Here is a 21,929-nt window from a genome sequence, read left to right on the forward strand (position 1 = left end):
ACATCATCATCACATCTAAAGATGGATTTGCATAGATTTATGCTCTTCCTTATAAACGTTCCCAGAAAATAATTGAAATTATTTCATTACGGTAAAACAGGTTTTACATGGTTTTGTTGTCTATGTATTTGTTGGAATACAGATACTCTCACATTATTATAAACGTTTGTTTAATGGATATAGTTTCTAAGGAGTAGTCACTGAATTTTATTGTGGTTTTATAAATATACAGAATCTGAAAGTTAATAACAAGAATGATCTTGAGGCAATTTACCTAATATAAAAAATGAATCGAATTCAATGATCTGCAAGCCAACCCTTCACACTTTTTGATATTCAGAAACCAGAAAATCGTTTTAGAAACCACGCACAGTCGCAGCAAGGTTCAGAACTACAACCATAAAGGCCAGGTCTATTTGGATGGTCAGAGATGTGAAACTCACTGCTGAACTCAGCTTCTCTAACAGAATTTGTGGGTTTGTTTATTTCCACCACTGCATACAGACTGACTTTGAAGTGCCATTGTTATTCTAGTCTGGCCCTGTGGGAAACAATAAAAAACATTCCCCTAAATCCAATTTATAAGCTGTCAACCAGGTTGTGTGTCCATGGCAAACTATACTGGGTAGTTTAACAAATTAAACAGACTAAACTGCATCAACTGGCCATGTGACCCACCAGATTTCAAATTGTCTCAGCTCATCTGTAAATGCAGTACTGTATATGCACACAGTGGGTAAACATATGCATGCAGTGCTATCTCTCTATGAGCACATGCCACCAAGTGGGAGAAGATTGAAGTAATAGTGATATTCCAGTGTTTACAAGAAGCATCCGTCTCCTTACCTCTTGCTGTTTCAGAAACATTACAGAGCGTGTAAATATAGCAAAGACAGCCCTTTTTTTTTTTTCTTTTTTTCTTTTTTTTTTGTCATAAATCAGGATTTTGAAACGGTGTTGTGCTGTTTCCATATCAGCAGTGATTTACTGGGAAAGATAGGGAAATGTTTCTCTCACTCAACTTTGAATACTGAAAAGTTGTTTACAACTTTGAATGGAGGTTAGGCAGAGGTACTTAAAGGGTCAGTTCACCCAAATCACAAAAAATATATTTTCCCACTTCCTCTTTGTGGTATCTAAGCCACGCAGAAAGTCTTAGTTTTAGCTGTAAATGTTTTGAGATACTGTATCTGTCACTGAGAGCTCCGGACTATGTCTCCAGTAGAAAATTGTTGTCAAATGAAAACTGTCTACAGTGAGGTTTGCGGATTATCCTGAGGAATCGGGGGACTATTTCTGGAGAAAGACTTTGAGGGGGTGTTTTTTCACACTGTGGGCATCAAAAATGGATTTCTATTCACACACATTGTCTTGGGGCAGCAGAGGATGTCTCAGTGGCAAATGTCTCAAAACCTCTGCAAATAAAACCGAGGCTCCCGATTAGGTGAACTGATCCTTTAACTGTGTCAAAATCTTTATCTTACATAATACTCGGCTGAGATGATTTGCATGTTGAGTGGACTGGCACATGATAGGCAATCTAGAAAAGCCTCTTTAATGATGACATGAAAAAACATAAGAGAGAGCATCTGCAAGATCAAGATGTGTTACGACAAGTGTGACGAATGACTTACATGTTTTCCTCTCCAATAATACAGAAAGCAGAGAGAATTTTGACAATCTCTGTCATCATGTTGGTCTGTTTGGGGTCAATCGCTCGTGCCAGTAGCAACAGGCTTCGCTCGTCTCCCAAGATCCTTTGCAGTCCATACTGTGTGACAATGGAAGGGAAGAGGGTGGGTAATGAAAAGGTCCATTGGGCATAAATTAATGAGAGCATTTGCATTCATAGAGAACTTTCACTGCAAGTAAAAAATAAATTATACAAAAACGCTCTCACGTACGCAAGTTATAGTTAGCCTTAATTTTCTTTTAAGGAGGGACAACGAGGCCATGGGAGAAAATGGAGAGGATGATGAATTAATTCAATTCAGGACAGGACTATAGGGACAAATACTTATAGTCTCCTGTACCTTTTAGTCTCCCCACAACTGAAGGCATGGGTAAAGATGACCACGTGTGGGGATTAAGTCTAAGAGTAGGAATATCAATAGTTCATCTTTCCTTGAAATGTGTGCCACTTTTGAGAAATGAGCCAGACCTTCCCAAAAAGGATAATTAAAAGATCCGAGACTGTGGGTTGTAAATGGTAAAATTAGCTTCCCATTATCCCAGTCTTCATCATCCTCCAGATTCATATCAGGTTTGGTATACTGGCCACTTGAACAACTGTTAGAATTTTTAAGATGTTCAATATAAGTGTACAAAGAATGTCCTTGTTTGTGCATTTTATTTGTTTGTACAAAACATTAGAGTTTATCTTTACCCTTTACCAGTGAATTAAAACATAATTAAAATTTCAGGGAGTTAGCTTTTTAACAACATATTACTTTTGACTCATCTCAGGTTGTTTAGGATTGTATCCAAGTGATATAATTTCATCATGCAGTCATACTGACATTAAATGACTTCATTATCTAATGAATCAATTGAGTGGACTGGCTTTTCCTCATCGACTCATACAAACCTTATTGTTCATGAAAGCCTTCAAGCACTGGATGAGTTTATGCTGGTTCCGTTTATCGATATTCTCTTGCCTGGAAAAAAGGGGGAATATTGATAAGAATAATGTGATTACATGAAAAGAGCAAGGCAAAATGACACAGAGAAGGGATGTCACAGGAGTTCACTCACTGTTTCTTGTCCAACAGCTTCTCCAGAGCATCCAGAAGAAGGCCAAGACCCTCATGACCGAAGTTATTAACCCAACTGTGGAGAAAACACAGAAAAAAAAATGAGTTCCCAATATTCAGTCAATATTCTTATAATATCATAGTTTCAACACTCATTTAGATAAATTGACTGTTGTAATGGTTTTTAATTTCTAGCAGAGAGAGCTGCAAATCAAAAACCACCTTGCCCTCCCTGATACTGAATACAGTATGAATCGGTTTGAATTTAAACTGTACCCATTTACAAGCAAATGAACACCCATCCATCTTAACTAGTGTTCCCATCGCAAAGCAGTTTGTATTCAGGCCCTCCCTGTGAGCTGCTATGTTCCTGTGCCAAAAGATTAAGCAATGCAAGAAAGATAACACTGTAATCGATAATGGATCGCAAGATATAATTGGCTATAAACCACAGCGTATCAGGAGACGGCAAATGATCCAGTGCAGATGAGCCCGTTTGTCTGAGACAGGAAAAGAGAGAGGCAGGAGGAGGGTGGGAGGGACAGTGTGGTCACAGCCAGTTCATGTCATTAGCATTACTTGTTTTCAGGCCCCCAACTGTCAATAACGCAAAACGCATGGAGCAATTTTCTGACATTAATGGGGCATAAGTCAATGATTTATCCCGCCTTTTTGACAATGATTTGAAATAATAATGGTTCGAGTATTAAAGTTATTTGTATTGACTCAGTGAGTCGGAGAAGACCCTCAATTAGGGATGAGATGCATTAGCCTGAGGCAACTGGCGAAGTTGAGGTGAGGTATTTCTTTGATCTGTGACGAAATTAGCACGCACTGCAACCCCCACCTACCATGACTCAAATTTCATTAGCAGACAAGCACAGCCAATTTATAAGTTATTAATATTACTGTTGTGTATAATGATGATCTGTTTTCTTAATAAAAACAAAACATCATGATGTTGTAAATTTATAAATGTCTGTTTACAAAGAGCCTCCCAGTTAGAAGGTTTGCTTCCAGCATGTGATTTGCACATATTTAAGGCTGCAAAAGAGAATAAAGAACAAACTGGCTCAGTTAACTGCAGAATAACAATACAGTTATATGTATTTGTGATACAGAGGTGGTGGGAGCAAATGAGAGACTGGGACAACAAAGAGGAAAAGGAGGCGACATGGCTGAGGGAGCACATTTCAGTAAATCCACAGTCTTTGTTTATGCTTCTTGGTAATGATGGTAATGTCAGTCTTTGGAGCGCAAGAAATGGAACCAATATTTGTGAAGAGAAATTCTGTTTATTATACACCATAACTGCAATATGAGATTCTGGGAATGCTGTATGACCTCAGTAAGGTGTATGAGAACAGCACTGAAGAAAAAAAATTGTTTTGTCCTCTGCCGTAAGGACTAGTAGAGGTTTCACATTATCATTTCTTGCTTTGCAATCATTTTGGTTATTTTAAGATGATTCTCTCTACTTCCAAGCAAATTAGTGCTTTAAGGAATAACATCTGTGTATGTTCACACAAAAAATGCATCCACATTAAAAGCAAATTATATTGTGGGTTTCTGATGACATGTTTTTGCTGTAAACTTATTACAACACATTCAAAATGTCATGCCTTACAGGAAAATAAAAATTTGTTCCCCAAAAGACATGATTTGACTCTCTGACATGCTGCCAAAATAAATATAGTCATGTATAATCAAATATTCATCCAATTTCAATATTTTGATATTTAGAGTTAGTATACTAACAAATCTGACAATAATGAAAAAAGACCAACAAAAGCAGATGTGTTCTTTGGTGCTACAAATTGAGATTTAGAGTCTGGAAGAAATTTAGGAGAAACTAGACTGCTGTTAAGTTTTAAAATGATCTTTCTCATATTGGACACACACACACAGATGTTTGCTGCAAAAAAGGTCACTATTTGGTTAAACTCATAGTGCGTTTGGGTGTCCACAGGACAGGACTAGCATATCTTGACAGTCAAATGCTTTACGGTATCACTACATGAAGATTTAGCTAAAAACTTTGATGAAGACAAATCTAGAACAAACACATACCTTCTTGTAAAACCAAATTATAGGAAAACATTACAAGTACCAATCATTCACAAAACCAGTCATAAAGCTTCTACAAATAACTACATTGAACTGAGAAAGTTGTACTAATTAAAACATTGAAACAGAATGTAAATTGGACATTTTGCAACAATTTTGTGGAAAAAGTCTGTTTTCTTCCTCTCTCTATTATTGTTGGACTGAAACAGGACTGATACAAAAAGGAGTGGGACTGGAATCATTTCCAGAGTAATTTTGTCATCAAAAATGTATGTTTTTCTTCAGGTTGCAACATAATGTGTTCCTCCTCAAGGTTTTTAAGGTACTAAATGTTTTGGCTCCTCCCTACATTGCAGATCTCTATCATTTTCTGTCCCCTCACGTATACCCCTAGGTCCTCTGCAGCTTGCCTTCTAAATGTCCTCAAAGTTACAACAAAGAAAATGAGAGATGGTACTTCCACAGTTGTCTCAAGGTTATGCAATGCCCTCTCTGTTCATCGGAGAAACTGCCTCAGTGGACAACACATTATTACAACTATTAACACAAATAGCAATACTAATAACACTAATACTGGTAGTATTACTTGCAGTAATAATATTATTATTGTCCACTGCAACAGGCTGCCGGCCCAGCAGCCTGTTTCTACCTTTCCCTCATAAGCATTAACATCAATAACATTTACAAGCTTAAAGGAGTATCAGTGGGCATTCTAATCAGATAACCCTTGTTGCCTCGGAAGCAGAGCTGAAAAATCTGTATCTTAGACGTGGCTAAAGCTCATGTTTGATTAAACATAAGGTGCTTGTTTCTGGTGGCCATTAAAATATCAATGTTGCGATTCAAAAGTGAAGGAACAAGAGATTGAAAGTCTTTCCTTATCAGATTCTTCTCCTAATATGGGCATACATCCAAGGATTTCATTAACATGGGGGAGAACTTGTTCATCTAATATTGATGGCTATAATCCTCTAGTTAAGTGCCACCAAATTGTGTTACTTTCTGCAATCATGTATATTCCGCAGGCAAAATGAAAAATTCATGGTCGGTGTTAGGGAAGCAATTTCTTATTATATATTTTTGGTTTATTTCTGCTGGCTTGACGCAATTATGTTGTAGTTATGCTAACTTCTATAAAATGTATGTCTTGAAAATCTCACGGTTTAGCCCACAAACATAAAGATAGATGTAAACAAGATGTTTACTGGCAAAACACTGCCAAGGAATCACATTAATCTGTGTATGTTCACAAAAACAATTCAGCCTTATCAAAAGTCCATTACCTTCTGGATTTTTGATGATATTTCTTTGCTGTAAACTTAATACAACACATTCAAAATGTCTTGACATCAGATGACCATCTGTCTTCCTGTAAAATAACATTTGTTTCCCAAAAGGCCAAAAGACATTATTGACTTCCTGACATAACAAATGTAGTTATGTATGAACAAACATTCATCCAATCTCTATACTTCTTATGTGAGGCGAGGTAGCAAAGAGTGTGGTCAAAGTGTAGAGTTTGTGAAAAAATGGCAAAGCACATGTTGGTACACATCACTAGCCACAGTAAGTATCTAAAAAAGCAACAGGAAAAGTTATAGGCAGGCATTGTCTCACCCTTTCTGTTTGACTGATCACTGGTCTTTTGTTTAGATGGCTTGTACACGCATTGATTTCAGTCTATAGACCGGTTTTATTATTTTATCATGGCTAGATGGGGAGCTGTGTTATAGAGAGCTTCTGTGCAAGTGCAATATCTTTCATATTGTATTACAGGCAAAGCCATACAACTGTCCCTCTATGGGTGTACTGACCTATCCAACACTACAGTATTCCAATAGAGGCCCAATGCTCTGTGCAACAAATAGCTCTGAACATTATAGCTTGAAACCGAGCACCACCAGTGTCTGCTTAGTGATTTACCATGCCAAACATGGAGCTACATTATCCCCCGACCAATTTAATAGCTTGCCGAAATAACTATAATGGACAGGGCATGAGAGATATTAGATATAAAATATTAACTGTACTTTTCTGTTCTGCAAAAAATAATATGATAGCCATTAGCCATTCCTTTTTCTTACATGTCCTTTATAGCTTTCATTTATCTGATTAAAATCAAACATTGTCCACGGACAATTTTAGTGTTTAAGGCAATAGCCTTCGAAACTATTGTCTACTACAGTCAAAAGAAAACACAGGAGTTTTCACCTCATAATCTAGAAGTAACACAGATGAGCAGCACTGAATGATTCATAAAATATATGTGATCGCACTGCTTAAATTTTCTGTTTGAGCTCATATAACAAAAGCTAATTCTCTTGTTTGCTGTTCATGTAGATTTGTACATCTTGGTGACAGTATACTTCAGTTTGTTAGGGTTAGGGATATTTGTCTTATTTCATAATATTAATCTACAAATGTTCTTTCTCCTTTAAGAGGTTGTAGACTGTTGACTGTTAAGCCTAACAGGTATCCTGTGCATCCAGCAGAGCCAAAATCATTGACCTGTGCTCATCATTCTCCTTGTAAAAGAACAATGAGCAGTTGATGTCTATACATGTAACTCCAGGTTACATTACATCCAAGTGACAGGTGCTGTGTCACTCCATGTAGTTGTCCTGATAATAGCTCATGTTTCTGTCTCCTGCTGGCTGGCGTTGTTCTTATATGTAATGAAGAGAACAAGTAATAGCTGAACAATACAAAACACTTGTAATGTCACACATCTAATTTGCTGTATAGAATAACTATTTCAGAAGGTGGTGTCTCTTCAACTGGTGCTCCAAAATAAATGTATAATAAAAAAAACTTCATGAGCTACAGCTCAGGAGCTGTTCACAGAACCAAGAAAAGCAGTTCTGATATTTGGTATAAGTACTAAAGCTAGTAACACAGTCTGAGGACAATATTCCTGGTGTCAGCACTCCAAGAATATGATTTCTAGTGTAGTCAAGCAAGGTAGGAGAGGGAGCAGTGCAGTACTCAAAAGGAGCACTTTGCACTTCTAATGGTATTTGAGTCTCAGCGTGATTCCAAAACGTGACTTTAACAAAGATGAAGATCAGGCCTTCTACATAAATGACTGTTCATTTTTTTCTGGTGGAACTGAAGGTGCTTGTGTGTCTATGTGCTTGTCTGTGTGTGTGCTAGAATGCAAAACTAAACTAAATGAAGGCAGGAACAGTGTGTGTGTGTGTGTGTGTCTGTATGCGGTGTGGCTGTATGTGTACGCATGAGTGTGTGATACCGGGGAGTGGAATTCTTTATCAGAATTAAATCAACCAGTCAGTGCAGACAGCTAACAGCACACCATGCCCCCCAGACAATTTGAAATGACCCCCAACAGAGTGCAAAACACTCTTGAAATTTCTAATTATCCCCTGAATAATACAGAGGCTTCCCACACAACAATCTTCACTGCTAGGTGAAGATATAGAGAAACCAGTAGTAGAACTGGCAGATTGCTGGTTGATTGGACTAATTAATTTAATTGTTGGTAGTGGTGTAACGGAACATAGTTGATCCGTGATCCATACGGATCACCCCCCACGGTTCGGCACACATGTGAACCTCGGATTAATTGCAAAATTTAATGTCTCATTGGAGACAAAGTAAACAAACTGCTGTAAGTACAAGTCATGAACAGTGTTTCACTAACAGGAATCCTGAAGAGAAACAAGCTAACCAGCATCTAACAGGTCCGAAGTGACATCTGCAGGTATGTTTACATGCTGTTAAATGCAGCTGAGCAGCTAATTAGCTATCTAGCCTGCTAACTGATGTTAGCGGTGCACTTTTCCCTGATGAATGTTTGTTTGGTGGCTCGTTCAACAATCTAAGCTGCAGGACAAGACGTGTTCATATTTGTAGGTTTTGATGATGTGGACACAGACTATTGTTTCATTCACTACCATGTTTAAAGGACAACAGTATCATGCCTCATATTGCACTTTAATTTATCAATTGTGTATTGAATATCTTATATATTATATGATTTTATTTAAATATTGGACTTCTTGAATGTTGTTTTAATTTAAGTTGTTTGTCTCCTTCTTTTTTTTTTTTGCCTGACCCAAAAATTGATCTGATCCATGACTCAAAACAGTGATACCATCCAAACCGTGAGTTTTGTGATCTGTTGCACCCCTAATTGTTGGGTATACTGTAAATCTGTATATGTTGCAGAAGATCAGAGAAAGGATCATCCAGTTTGATGTGATGTATCTACACATTCCTCTGACTTCCGCAGAGGATGAGTTTGATCTTTCATGGAGAGGGAAATGCAGAGGGAAGCATTTCTATGAAAGAGAAAGTGAGAGATTCTATTTTCAAAGTCAAAAGTTGCCATTTTGTTCAAGCTTTTTCACCTTCTACAGTACATGTATAAAAACCTTTGCAAAGTGTCAGTGTACACCTACCACAATGCGTGCGCATGTTTGACCTATTACTTGCTATCTGCTGGGAACTAAAACATTAGCAGCTCAGCAGCTTTCCTATATCCTGGAGCAGACAGAATGACTTTCATAGATTCAAAAAGTTTATTAATGCTTTTATTCCTAAGATAAGAGTAGCAGCAAATATGCATCACTCTGAGAATTTGAACTAGATTGGACAGACTTCCTGCTCAGATGTTGTTAAATATGGACTCAGATCACATGGGATTCTGGGTTATGTCCCACATATCAGAAAACATGAAAATATCTTTGCAATATACTGAATAATACATTGAATAACTCAATTTTTGTTTAGCTGTAGGATAAGATACCAAAAGCACTATATCACATATACTATTGCATCCAAAGGCATCATACTGCCAAAATTAGAAAAAGAATGGATAATAAGAGCTGGTAAAAAAATGACAATACATTTAGAGATTTACATTTAGATTCATAGTACAGTAATATACCAGTTATTTCCTATACTTGTGAAAGATAATTTCCAACTAAATCAATATGGAATTCAAATCAGATATTTCTGAATTATGTATGTATCACTCTGGGGCCATAACAGATATGGCTATCTAGGAGGTTAACAGATGGTGTCATAAAATGAAATAGGCATCACTCTTAAAATATACCCAGACACTGAGGACATTTATGTCTCCAAAATCGTTTTCACTGCCTCTGAGGAAGAAGGGCGAACGTCAACTCTGAAGTCAGCCGCAAGGGTAAAAACTAGTTAACTTGCTCATTTTTGACTGCTCGTCACGTCCGTTGAGGACAGTGTTATAACATTTCTTACCAAATTTAACAGTCAAATAAATGTCTTTGAATACTATAAAATGAGAATGATAGAACCAACCTGAATAAATGTGGATTCACTAATAAGCAAAGTATTTCTATTACTTTTGAAGAAAACGAGAACCATTGAATTCTATTTCCTATACACGTCAAGTAAATAATTATGTAATTTCCAAATCTTTTCTGTCTTGTTTCTCCTTGACAAGTGACAGAACAAACTTGTCTGAGGCCTTCAGGGTGGTTGGGAGTGGTTTCTAATAGCACTGAGAGTCTAGAGAGTAGAGTCCCACAACACAGTATAAAAAACATTACTCCATTAGAAACCTTCCACCCCACATTACTTGTTTTGCTGTGGCAACAGCGATGCATGTTATAGCCCTGACAGGCTAGATTTTTGGATATCTTGTGTCTCTCTTTCCATATCACCTCCTGGAGAATGTCAAATCTTAATCGCCATGGTAGAAAATCAAATGACTATTTTTCCATTACTGAACAAAGCGACGGAATGGGAAGAAATGGTGGCTTGATCCTCAAAGTACAGAGACATCAGATTGTCATGTGCCCTGTGGAAGCCTTTCCCCATGAACTCCTCTAAGGACATCATGTCTTTTAACGCTATATTTAAAATTTTCAAATTGACATGGAGTCTGATTGAGCTTACAAAAGCTCTATCCAGGATAAAAAAAAAGTGAATACAGAGGATCAATTATGGATGATTCACTGAGATAGGGAGCTATTTCCACATCAAAAATGAGAAAGTTGAAACAGTTATTCATCTCTGTGAAGAATCTGTGTCAGACAGAGCTGGCACACTGATGTCTACTGTACCTAAATCCTCAAACAAGTAGCATTCATCAGTGTAGTGTTAACTCATTGCAGTTGCATTACAAGCCACTACTCACACTTTGTGCCTGTGCCAGACAAGACTTCTGGTCTGTGCTGTCAAGGGGGGAATATACAACCTGTGAGACGTTTAGATGTTCATATTTGTTCAAGTAGTCACAATAGCATATAGACAGATGGATATGCTCCTTTGTGCTGGTGTTAATTGGCTATTGGACAGACGAGGCCAAGGGAGGAAGTGGCGGGGATATAAGAATATCACTTAGTGCTACTTATTAAAAAAACATTTGTGCAAAAGGGATTGGCTTTTGTTGACACCTTTTAATTGTCTTGCTTTAAACTGTATGTGTCATAGACAATCACGTAACACCATTTCACCTTCCAGGAGATATTTCAGTATTTAAAGCAGAAAGCATATGCCCAAAAAAAGAGTTAATTTGTTTGTTAAAAATCAAATAATGCACATAGATTATGAGTTGAGGGAATTTGGGTTCTGTGAATGACTTACATGGGGCACCACCACTGTACTTGGCATAAATGTCTTTTTTTCAGTATGCTCTTGAATGCTTTCTCACGCTGGGCATTAGGACAGACAGTCAACAGGACGAGCAGCTTTATGTTAGCAGCCATAGTAACTTCAAAGCTCATAAAAAGCCCATTACTAGTGTTCCATGCAACCTTCGGTGCTCAGTCAGCTACAAGCATTCAGCTGAGAAAAGCTGGTGAGACTGATTCAGTCTCAGAGACACCCTGTGTGGCAGAGCGGCAAGATCATCACAACAACCCACACCTTGAGCATTCAGACACAGGGAGAAACTCTGGTGTCAGCAAATGTCTCTCCCGCCTCCACAGAAAGACCCCACAAGAAAATGCCCCCCGAGAAAATGTCTGACTTGTGCCGTGAAGATTTCATATAATGAAAAGTTAGGAGCCAAGTTCAATTTTGCTTAAATATGTCTTAGGGATCTGAGAGCTAGCAGATCTAATATGGAAGTCACTGTCAGGATTTGACAGAGTCATAGTGTAACGCTGAAGGCTAAACACAGGGAACTCAGCAGCTGGGGCCGTGGATATGTGCTCTGCTGGCCACTCTCCTAGTTTTATACTGGAAGGTCTATTGATGAAGCTGCTTTACATTGACGTTATCAAATAAAGTGTAAAACTAGGTTATCATCAGCAGCAGCAGCAGCAGCAGCGGCTGCAAAAACAAAATTCTAGACATACATGATTTAAAACAGTGAGTGTTTGCTTTGGTAACTGTAAAGGGAAAAACATGTTTTGCTTATTAAAATAGAGATTAAATTAGATGTATTTTACATGGACCCTATCACAGTTTTCAAGTGTGTGAGAAAAGAGTAAAGAAACTGTGAAATGGCTGTGAAAAATAAGGCCAGACTGAAACACCACAGGATTCCTCTCCCACCAAATGAGAAAATAAGAGGGTTGTAATTTTCTGTAAGTTGGCATCTCACTTCATGTCAGTGGATTAAGAAATTAATGAAAAGTGGGAAGTCAATCTGACACTTCTAAATTAAGAAGCGAGTATCCAAATGACAAAATTCAAAGGGGGAGAATGAAGTAGAGGATAAATAATTGGCTGGGGAAATTTTTGACAGAATGAGAAGTAGAAAACATGGCATCTGAGAAGAAGAGAGTGAAAACAGAGTAGGCAGTGGATGCTCCAGGCAATGCCATCTGTGGGTGGATCTGCAAAGGCTACATGCCACACACCTGTGTGGGACTGCCTGGGAGATAAGGCCCTCAGCACAATGGCCCTGTGGCCACCTGCGCTGCCAAACAGGTGCACAGCCCAGCCAATTAAACTATTAGACAAACACAGGCCTCTGGGAGCAAATTAGCAGGCTGCCCAAACATCACAGGAAAAACAAAAAGCAATGGTAAGCATTCACTGTGAAGAACAACAGCACTTTGATGTTGAGACTTTAGCGTACAGAATTCAGTTTAATGGTTAATAAAACAAAGTACTGTTTTGATTTAAATCATCACCTAAGTGTCAAATGTCTTCAGTGTTTTAACACAGAGCACAGTTATTTTCTATAGATGTATAGTATGAAATCATGTATAACTGCTGTCATATATCCAAATGACACAGATATCTATCACAACTTTTCTTGCTTAGCACAGTAACCTTGTGTGGATCTGTTCTTATCTATCTTATCTTGTTCTGTAAAGGACTGATCTTTCATCAGTCCATTTATGTAATGTGCCCTGGATCAATTCTTGGTTTTATTAGTGTGAGAAAAGAATCTATCTCTCGATGTGCAGAGGCTATTTTTGGCCGACATATTAAGTGCAAGAGAAGCCAAAAATGAGTGGACGTTTAAAAAAATAAATAAAAAAGAACCTCCTGTCATAACAGATATTTTGAATCCTTTGTCACAAGCTGACAACCTCTGCAGCTTTCTTGAATCCTGACAAAGATAGGATTACTTAGGTCAAGAATATTGATACATTTAACAATATTAAAATATTTATCCATAAGCCAATAGGAGTTTAAGACCAGATATGCATTACTCCAAGGATTTTTTTTTTCCATTTAGGATTGATTCTTCCTTCACCACAATGTTTGATAAATGCGAGCCCTGACTTAAAAATCAGGGCCTAATCGTTTGAACACAGAAAAGACAGGCTCAGACAATGTTTATCTGGCCTTTTCAACTGTGAGAAAACTGCAATACTAGAAAATAATCAGCTCTTGACTCTACATTGGCATTTCTGCTGAAATGGAAGTTTGTCTCTATAATGAGAAATACTGTTCAATACAATAAACTGTGAGGCACAACTAGAAATACAAAAGAATGGTAGCAAATTATGAAAAGTACACACACACACACACACATACATATATATGTTGTATACAGTCTTATTACTACATGGTACAACCAATCTGCTATTTTTTCAGGTATGATCAACAATAAATTCCCAAGATTATCAATACCCGAAGGCAGGCCAGCTGATCATTATTCTAAGGTGCGAATTAAAACAAGCATGAATGCACTGCTCTGTCATCTCCTTCGTGGTTATTTTCAGTAGCTATATGATAACATACCGTACAAAGGTTACATTAACATAGTGGAGTCAGAGGAGTAGCAAACCAAATGTGACTTTCCTGTGTGTTGTGATCCATGACAATTAAGTGCATTCATATTAATTAGGGGAAACCTTATCCATGCCTCAAGAAATAATCAGCACCTTTCCCCAGGAGAGAAATAATGAGAGGCGTAAAGATGAGCAGGAGACCGGTGTTAGTCAACATTCGCACAGTCCTCCTCCTCAGGCACCCAAAGGTGCCTCTCTCCCTGTATGGACCTGGCCATCCGTGGGAGGCCATTCCTCCTTAAAGCACTGGTCCCTTACATGCTGGTCAAAGGTTCAGCCATTTGAAAACACCCACAGGGCAGGCCTGGCCTCACTTACATCCCCTCGGCACCAGTTGGCCTTTCAGAGTGGAAAGGCTGACTTGGCTCCCCACAGCTCGCAGGAGCCTGTGGAGACTGACTTCAGAGCCCTGCAATCACTCGAGGGATAATTACTTAGCTACTTGGCTATTCATTATACTACCTAACATACAATATATAAAATGTGTATTAGTGTTATGTTTAGGACATTATAAATCTATGTATAATTTATTTTCTGTATGTACCACTAGCTAATGTCACCCGTTAGCCATCTGAATCAAACCGATGTGTCATGTGGTCGACTCCCATGGTTGGATTACTTCCTCTTCTAAGCTTGATATGAAAGAAGAGTGAGATGAATGAAAATGTCCATTCTATCCATTTCTTTATTCATTGTTGAGCCCCTGTTGCTGTAGTGAATACACAGGATTTTAATGAGAGCACAAACTGTATTGCCTTTTCTTTCAAATTGGTTAATGCAGGGATTCAGCTATAATACTGGTACTAACACACAGATTAAATAAATGCTAATCTGGGGCCAGGCTGGCAGGTCCTTTCTCTGTACACAGGGTCAACATAAAAAGTATTCCACTTATCCAATAACCAATTAATATGCACCATTTATTGATTCACCATTAAGAAACATCTCTTCAGCAGTGGGCTGGTAAATAATTTAGAGGATCTGCTGTCACTAAGGGTTCCTTTGCACTAGTGGGACCAAATTAAAATTGAAGATCACATTTAAAAGGGAGAAGGCAGAGAATTTGGGTAACAAGTGGAGACAAGGCTTACAAAATCAGTGAAGCCTCATAATGAATGACTCAAGAGCCAATCAAAGCTCAACAGGACTGAGCTGAGAAAAAAAAAATATCGTTATATGTTGAAAATAATGTTATATGAGTTTAAAATAGAATAAAGAGAAGAATTGCAGGCACTGGCCATTTTTACTTTTGGTAGATTGGAGGCAGATTGTACACATGACACAGAGTTGATCTCTGGGTGAGAGCCACATGCTTATTAAGGTCTCAAAATGTCTGGCTTTCTGATGTGGAAAACCAGTCTTCCTATCTATTAGAGCTTAATGGACAGAGTGGTTTGGAATGACAGACACACTGCCAATGACTATAAGCTTGTGCTCATTTAGCCAGCTGTACCATTGGCTGTGCTTGTTTAAAGTTGATGTTATGTGTCTTTCTTGTTTAACTTAGCTATCAAGCCACATGGAACAAGTCCTATGAGGTTACTCTACCTATATGCAAATAGAAATAGGTCCAGCAGACAGCACTTTGCTCTGATCACTGTGGATAACATTGATCATATATCTAAGGAATAAGCAATAATAAAGCTATATTTCCTCTCTTCTTTAAATGCAAATAAATAGACAAAGGAATAAAATGAATTGTATGTACTGCTGGAGTAAAAATACATTTGTGCTCATCTTTAACGTACATCCTACACATACATATCCAAGGCCTTATTTAGATCTAATAACTTCCTCTCTAGATATGTCCATATCATTAAGATGGACAGCAGTCAACCCCTTTCATCAAAATTTGCCCAATATGCAAATTGTGCTGCTCCATAGCAAACATAACCATTTGCACTCACCCATATAGCTTGGTAGCATGAGTAAAAAGGCTTGTGCACATACTTTATCATCTAGTCCAAGCTGTTGGGTAATCCACTGTGTGTAGAAGGTTTGTCCTCCTGTTCCACACACATAGCTAAGTCCTTTTTTTCAGTCAAGTCAGGATGCCATGTAGTGTAGTGTACTAAGAGCTGTCTAAGACACACTTTAGTATGTTTTCAGTAAGTGTAAACAGGGCTATAGAAAAAAGTAAAAGAGATGTTTAGAAGTAAGTAAAAATAAATATATAATCAAGTTCAAATGTTCATCTTTTTAACATTAAAATTTTAAGATGTGTCAAGCATTACATTAATCAGCCATAAATCCACTTAAAACAATCACAAAAAATAGAACATCCCCTTTTGCTCCATAGGATCCCCCCCCCTGTTTTTTGTGCATTAAGCACAACTGGAAAATCTTATATGAAGTGCCGGCAATCACTGGTGAGAAATATTACAGTATTTCCAGCTGTGCACACCTGTTGTGTGTAAAAGTAATTTGTTCAAATGAAAATTTTCATGTCCAGAGAAAAACGTCTGCCTTGCTAAATGATGTGTTCATGTAAATTAGGGATAATAGGGACTGTAGAAACACAAACTAAGTAGCAGTTGATCTTGCGTAGCCAGCTCAACAGCATGAGTCTTCATAACATCAGTTTTTTTTTTTAGTTGTGAACAAAAAAGGAGAAATTTGAAGTGAGCCCTCCTTTGATGAGCTTTCTATCATTATGCCAATAATAGAAGATACTCAAAGAAATGCTTTGAGCTGTAGTATTTGCAAATATTCAAATAATTCCCAGCTACAAAGCACAGTTTGCGGTGTGTGAAAAGAGCCTGAGTTACTGACCTGACGGGGTTACTTGTGAGAGACACTCTGAGGGACTCCAGGCAATTAAGCAGCTTTTCTTCTGTGATGCCAGAACGCAGCTCATGGACGTATTCTTGGGATGAAAGTGTACATTCATGCTTGCTGTTCCTTAGTCCACCCTGCAAACAAAATATCAACAGGACATTTATCATTAATTATCCAATACTATGACCTGCACAACAATGGTAATCAATAACAAAAGGAAATTGTGAAAAACATTAAAGGAAATCCAAGCTTGATTTGAACAAATAGTGTATTTCTAAATAAACAGATGTGTTAATGTATAATTACAGTTCAAGAAATGAGAAGAAACCCACTTTTACTTACGTAGCTTAAGAAGCACTAATTTTTTTTAAACAGCTATATTCTGTCATTCAAGAAGACAGTTAAGAGAGAAAAGGATGTTATATTGCTAAGTAGGTATCTTGTGCTCTCAGTAGGTGCAGCTGTTTGATAAATTACAAGCAGTTTGAACAACTTAAAATTTGGCTTCTCACCAAGGTGTTTGTGATAAAAAGCTGGCCAAAATGTTTGTGTTTCAGAAAGAGGATGACTGATTGAAATGTCTAGAAATGTGTTGGCCAACTTCTCTTCTTCTCAATCAGCCAAGACTCTAATGATGGACAATATTCACTGAGTGCCAAACACAGGCTCTACAGTACATGATATCTGTGGCAGCTCATGCTTGAAGTAAATGGATTCTTGTGTATAATCTCCAGAGAGGTCTCTCGGGACATGTTGCTACACTGATGCTTACACAATGAGACTGCCTATTGGCAGCAATACACACTTGCACCACAGCAGGGAAACACACATTTATACACTCCCAGCACACACTGAAGTCAACTTTTTATATTACACTGAGCTACAACTTAATTCCAAAGTTACTGACTGATTGAATCCATTGTAGGTCTGACATTGCATCCATGCAGTCCAGCAATCAACTTAAATTTTGAGGAATACAAATAACAAAGATTTGCAAATTGAGTAATTTGACTGCATTATTTCTATTCTTGGTACATGCTCCAAGAACAAATCTGTGTTAAATTAGTAATTTTCATAAAAGGACAGAACTCCCCATGCACAGCCAGTATTTTCAGACAGGTGCTTGTCGGTCGCAGGAACATATAAGGTGAAAATCAGAATATACCACCACACACTGTAATGACTTTACTGTGACTTTATTGAGAGCAACCTTTTTTATTAATTAGTAATTTTCATGTTTTTTTCTCAACATAAGCTACATTGCAGGTGGAGGTTGAGTTAAGGTACCACATAAAACAAAATGAGGAAACATGCAGGAGAAATTGCATCAGATATGCCTGAACCAGACTGCTAGGCCAAATTCACTCTGTTCATCCCTGCACTGCTGGTTCCCCACAAAGTGAACTGTGCTAATAGGCAGTTTGGGAAGTAATAAGCTAGCTCATTTATCTAGAGAAAAGAGAGGCCTGCTGCTCTCCTGCAATGCAGAGTCAACATGATTTTTTTTTTTGTTTGTTTTTTGTTTGAAACAGCAGAGGAAGTCTTACAACAGCAAGCTACCAATAATTATGGGCTTTAGGTGTAAACTGAGCTCATAGTTTGATTGGCTCAGTAATGACAAAAAGTATTTATTTGACAAAGGCTGATATAAAAAGCCCATTCCTCAAGCTGCAGGGGTGATTCCTGCCAAAAACCAAAAAGGGGTATCTTTTCCATGAACACTGTTAAAATTATATTAAAGTGGAAATGTAAGCACACAAATCCTAATGTGATCTTAATCTATTATCATTGTATGACATTTTGTTACACTAAAAGCTTGTCAAAAATGACATATTACTGCAATTTTTGTTAGGAATACCTGAGCCATTATTTCCTTGTAATGGCTTCACAATTTTTCCATAGCTCTGATACTGTGATACTAGCAGTTGTACAAATGAAAGACAGCAAAATCTCAAAGGAAGTTAAACCTGAGAGCGTACTTTCACGTAACTGTGTAGTTTTCCTAACTATAGTTTGATTTCGTAATAAATCAATTTTTTATGCTTGTGTCTTTTTTTCTATGTTTCTTAGCTGGATCTATATGAGCACTTATCCCATTTATCTTGTTCTCAAGCACCAGCGGGTGAATGTGGAGGAGTGACTGGCTTAGCTTTTTATCTGACAGTAAGATAGTTATTAAGCCATAGAGAAAGGTAAGAATCCTTCTCATTACTATCTAGATTCAGCTACTACCTACCTCAGAAATCTTTGTTGCACATTTCTGCTGAGCACAGTTTCCATATCATTTTTGGTATTGACTATGAATGGCAAGACACATAAATAAAAAATAATGATTAAAACTAATAAAACTGGTTATACAGTCTTTGAAAGCTCAATTACTGTAGAAAGAAAGAGAAGCAGAGAAAGAAAGATACTCCAGACACTTAACAAGACCCTGAAGTGAAATGTGGTGACTTTGAGTTTGCGAGATATTCACTTCAAGGTTCAACTTAAACAATGATGGAACTGCCTTCGTAGATGGTTCAACCACAACAATTACATTTTTCTGCTTATTTAAGTACTTCAAAAAAAATCTATGTGCTTTTAATCCCTGAGTGGCAGTGCTTATTTTCTGAAACAGACTGTTGAAATGATTGCTCAAAGAAAAGTTGATGTCATTCATGGTTGAGTCACTTTTGAAAAATGTTTAGTCAATGAACTGTGACTGTGTGCGTTTCCCTGCGTCTGCAAGAACACAAAATGTCTCGCTTTAGACACACACAATCTTCTTTTTCCACTTTATTCACTTTGATATGTACATAGTTCAAGTAATACACTTTTTCAATCACAGCCCAATAATCTTCTGTTGTCTCGATAGAGAGGGTTCTCTAATTGTAACCAAAGTAAAGCCCTCCAATGGTTACTCAAGAAGATGTCTACAGACAGATCTATGAAAGCAACAATGGGGTTGTGCAACAACAATTGATATATGTTCTACTCATTCTACCAAGATGTATCTCACAGACTACTAAATAAACTGTATTTAATAAAGTCACTCAGGTTACATCTTAGCCAAATGGCAGATGACTGGTCCCTAGACTCTTATGAGCCTATATGTTTTGCTCACTTGCCAATGTCTTTCAAAGAAGCTTATTCAGATTGGTCAAAAACACCAGCAAGGCTGAAGTATTAAGTAAGTAATGCACTTTTAACCCTTCTGTCCCAAAAAGCAGGAACAAATACAGGACAACAATACCTAACAAAAGTGTGAGTTGACCATTAGGCAGCTGCACAGATGTGCTCCACTGGCACACTGAATAAAAGTGTTCATTAATTTCAAACACTTTTAGTAGAATGGACTTGTAGTGTCTCCAGAGGGATCCTTCCCTATTGAGGAGAAGGCTGAAGCTACAGTCTTCATTAGACTTCAACAGGGCTGTTTCTCCCTGGAAAGGGTCCTATCAAAGGCCCCGGACCATAACCATTTAAGCAGATGATTGGAAGAGTGCATCACATGTGTCCTATAAAATCATATCAGGAACACAGGAACAAGATAGAATCAGAATAAGCATTCATTGTCTTCCAAATGGTAATGGAAAAAAAACAAACAGCGCATTTATATTCTCAGGTTGAGCAGTGTTAGGGGACAATGTACTATGCTGCTCGTCCCCTGAAAACATCATTCTTGATTGTTGCACCAGTTAAACTGTTTTTGCCGTAGAGAGGTTTAAGGAAAGGTAAAGTTTTTTCAATACAAAACCCAGGCTGTCTGCAGTAGATCAGTTTAGATGAATAACAAATACTAAAAAATAGTTGGGTAGCCAGTGGAGAGGAGATATGTCAGCACTTTGTTGAATAAAGTTTGAAAGCTAATGGTAGGTGAGCTGTATTGAAACCACAGTGGTGGATTTCATGCAAGTTTTAAGACTAATCACCTGACATGTGGTCAAGATCTGGCTTTGGTGGTGTTGCAGCTTAAAAAAATGTATTCAGCAACTTCTTAGATCAAAATTAACTGAACTGTAAAAGCAACTAATGAAATTTTAACATTCAACAGTAAATATATGCACTTTTAGCAAAGCAATGGGGGCCTAAATAACACTGTTTGAGAGAAAGTACAATTACAGCACTGTAATTCAATTTTGGATATAGCTAATTAGATGACTGAATTACTTTCACAGTAATATATAGGGCAGTAAGAGGGAAACACATCACCCCCGTTTTATTTATCTTCTTATCTCTCAGCAGTTCCCAGCAGGCATACCATCATGTCCAGAAAAGCTAGAGCTCTGGTTTCACCGCATGCCCTGACCTCTGGAAACCAAAGACATTGACCATAAACTGCTTTTTCATGACCCTAGCCCAAATCAATGGAGTCCTTTGGGATAATATCAACATTACACCACCACACTGGCAGCAGAGAAACAATCTGAGGAGAGGGAGGGGGGCATTACCTGCTGGCTACTGGGTAATAGAGTTTTCCCCTTCAGGCTCACAAAAATGGAGAGGAAGAAAATGGTCAAAAAGAGGCCCCAGAGAAAGGGAGCAAGGGAAAAAAGGAGGGATGACAGAGAGAGAGAGAGAGAGATGTTGTGTGGGTAGTGTGTGATTAAGTAGTAAGATGTAAAAAATGAAAAAGAAAGAGGACAGGGAGTATGAGGGAGACAGATAAAGTACGGGAAAGATACAAAAAGAGAGAGAAAGTGTACAGGGGAGAAAGGGCAGGGCAGAGATAGAGAGCATCAGGAGACACCGCAACCTCAACAGCAGTGGACAGACACAGCCTTTTTGACCACAGCCTTGAGCCTCATCTCCTGTCGCTTATTGAATCCCCTATTTGTCGATAACAGTATTTCCTGCCAAAGAAAATAGTGCTGGGAGCAATTACTTCAGCGAGCCTGTCAATTTCATTTTGGGGGGTTAGGGGAGCACTGAGGCCCATTCCCTCCTCCTCTATCACCTCTGTCTCCCTTTCTCCGTACCACGGGGAGTGACAGAGTACTGTGCCTTCTATCGAGGGCAGGGCAGGGAGACAATGCCAAGGCAGCTACACCTCCACATGTCATCTTCACCTGTAATGAGCCTATAACAAGCTGGCAGCTTCCTCAGTGCCCAGTGCTCTGCACACTCAGGCAGACTGATAGAT

General features: G+C 38.1%; 1 protein-coding gene across 7 annotated transcripts in view; it reads right to left on the reverse strand.

Moving 5' to 3' along the window:
• diaph2 (diaphanous-related formin 2) overlaps positions 1-21,929 on the reverse strand; it is a 381,473-nt gene that overhangs the window by 263,941 nt on the left and 95,603 nt on the right. For all 7 annotated transcript variants that reach the window (XM_067599729.1, XM_067599728.1, XM_067599726.1 and 4 more), the window contains 4 exons: positions 16,799-16,938; positions 2,755-2,829; positions 2,588-2,657; positions 1,635-1,771 (listed from right to left, as the gene is read on the reverse strand). In XM_067599729.1, coding sequence (XP_067455830.1) covers positions 1,635-1,771; positions 2,588-2,657; positions 2,755-2,829; positions 16,799-16,938 — 422 coding nt within the window. The remainder of the gene's footprint in view (positions 1-1,634; positions 1,772-2,587; positions 2,658-2,754; positions 2,830-16,798; positions 16,939-21,929) is intronic.

The sequence above is a fragment of the Thunnus thynnus genome, chromosome 9 (assembly GCF_963924715.1).
Source record: "Thunnus thynnus chromosome 9, fThuThy2.1, whole genome shotgun sequence".
Lineage (NCBI taxonomy): Eukaryota > Metazoa > Chordata > Actinopteri > Scombriformes > Scombridae > Thunnus > Thunnus thynnus.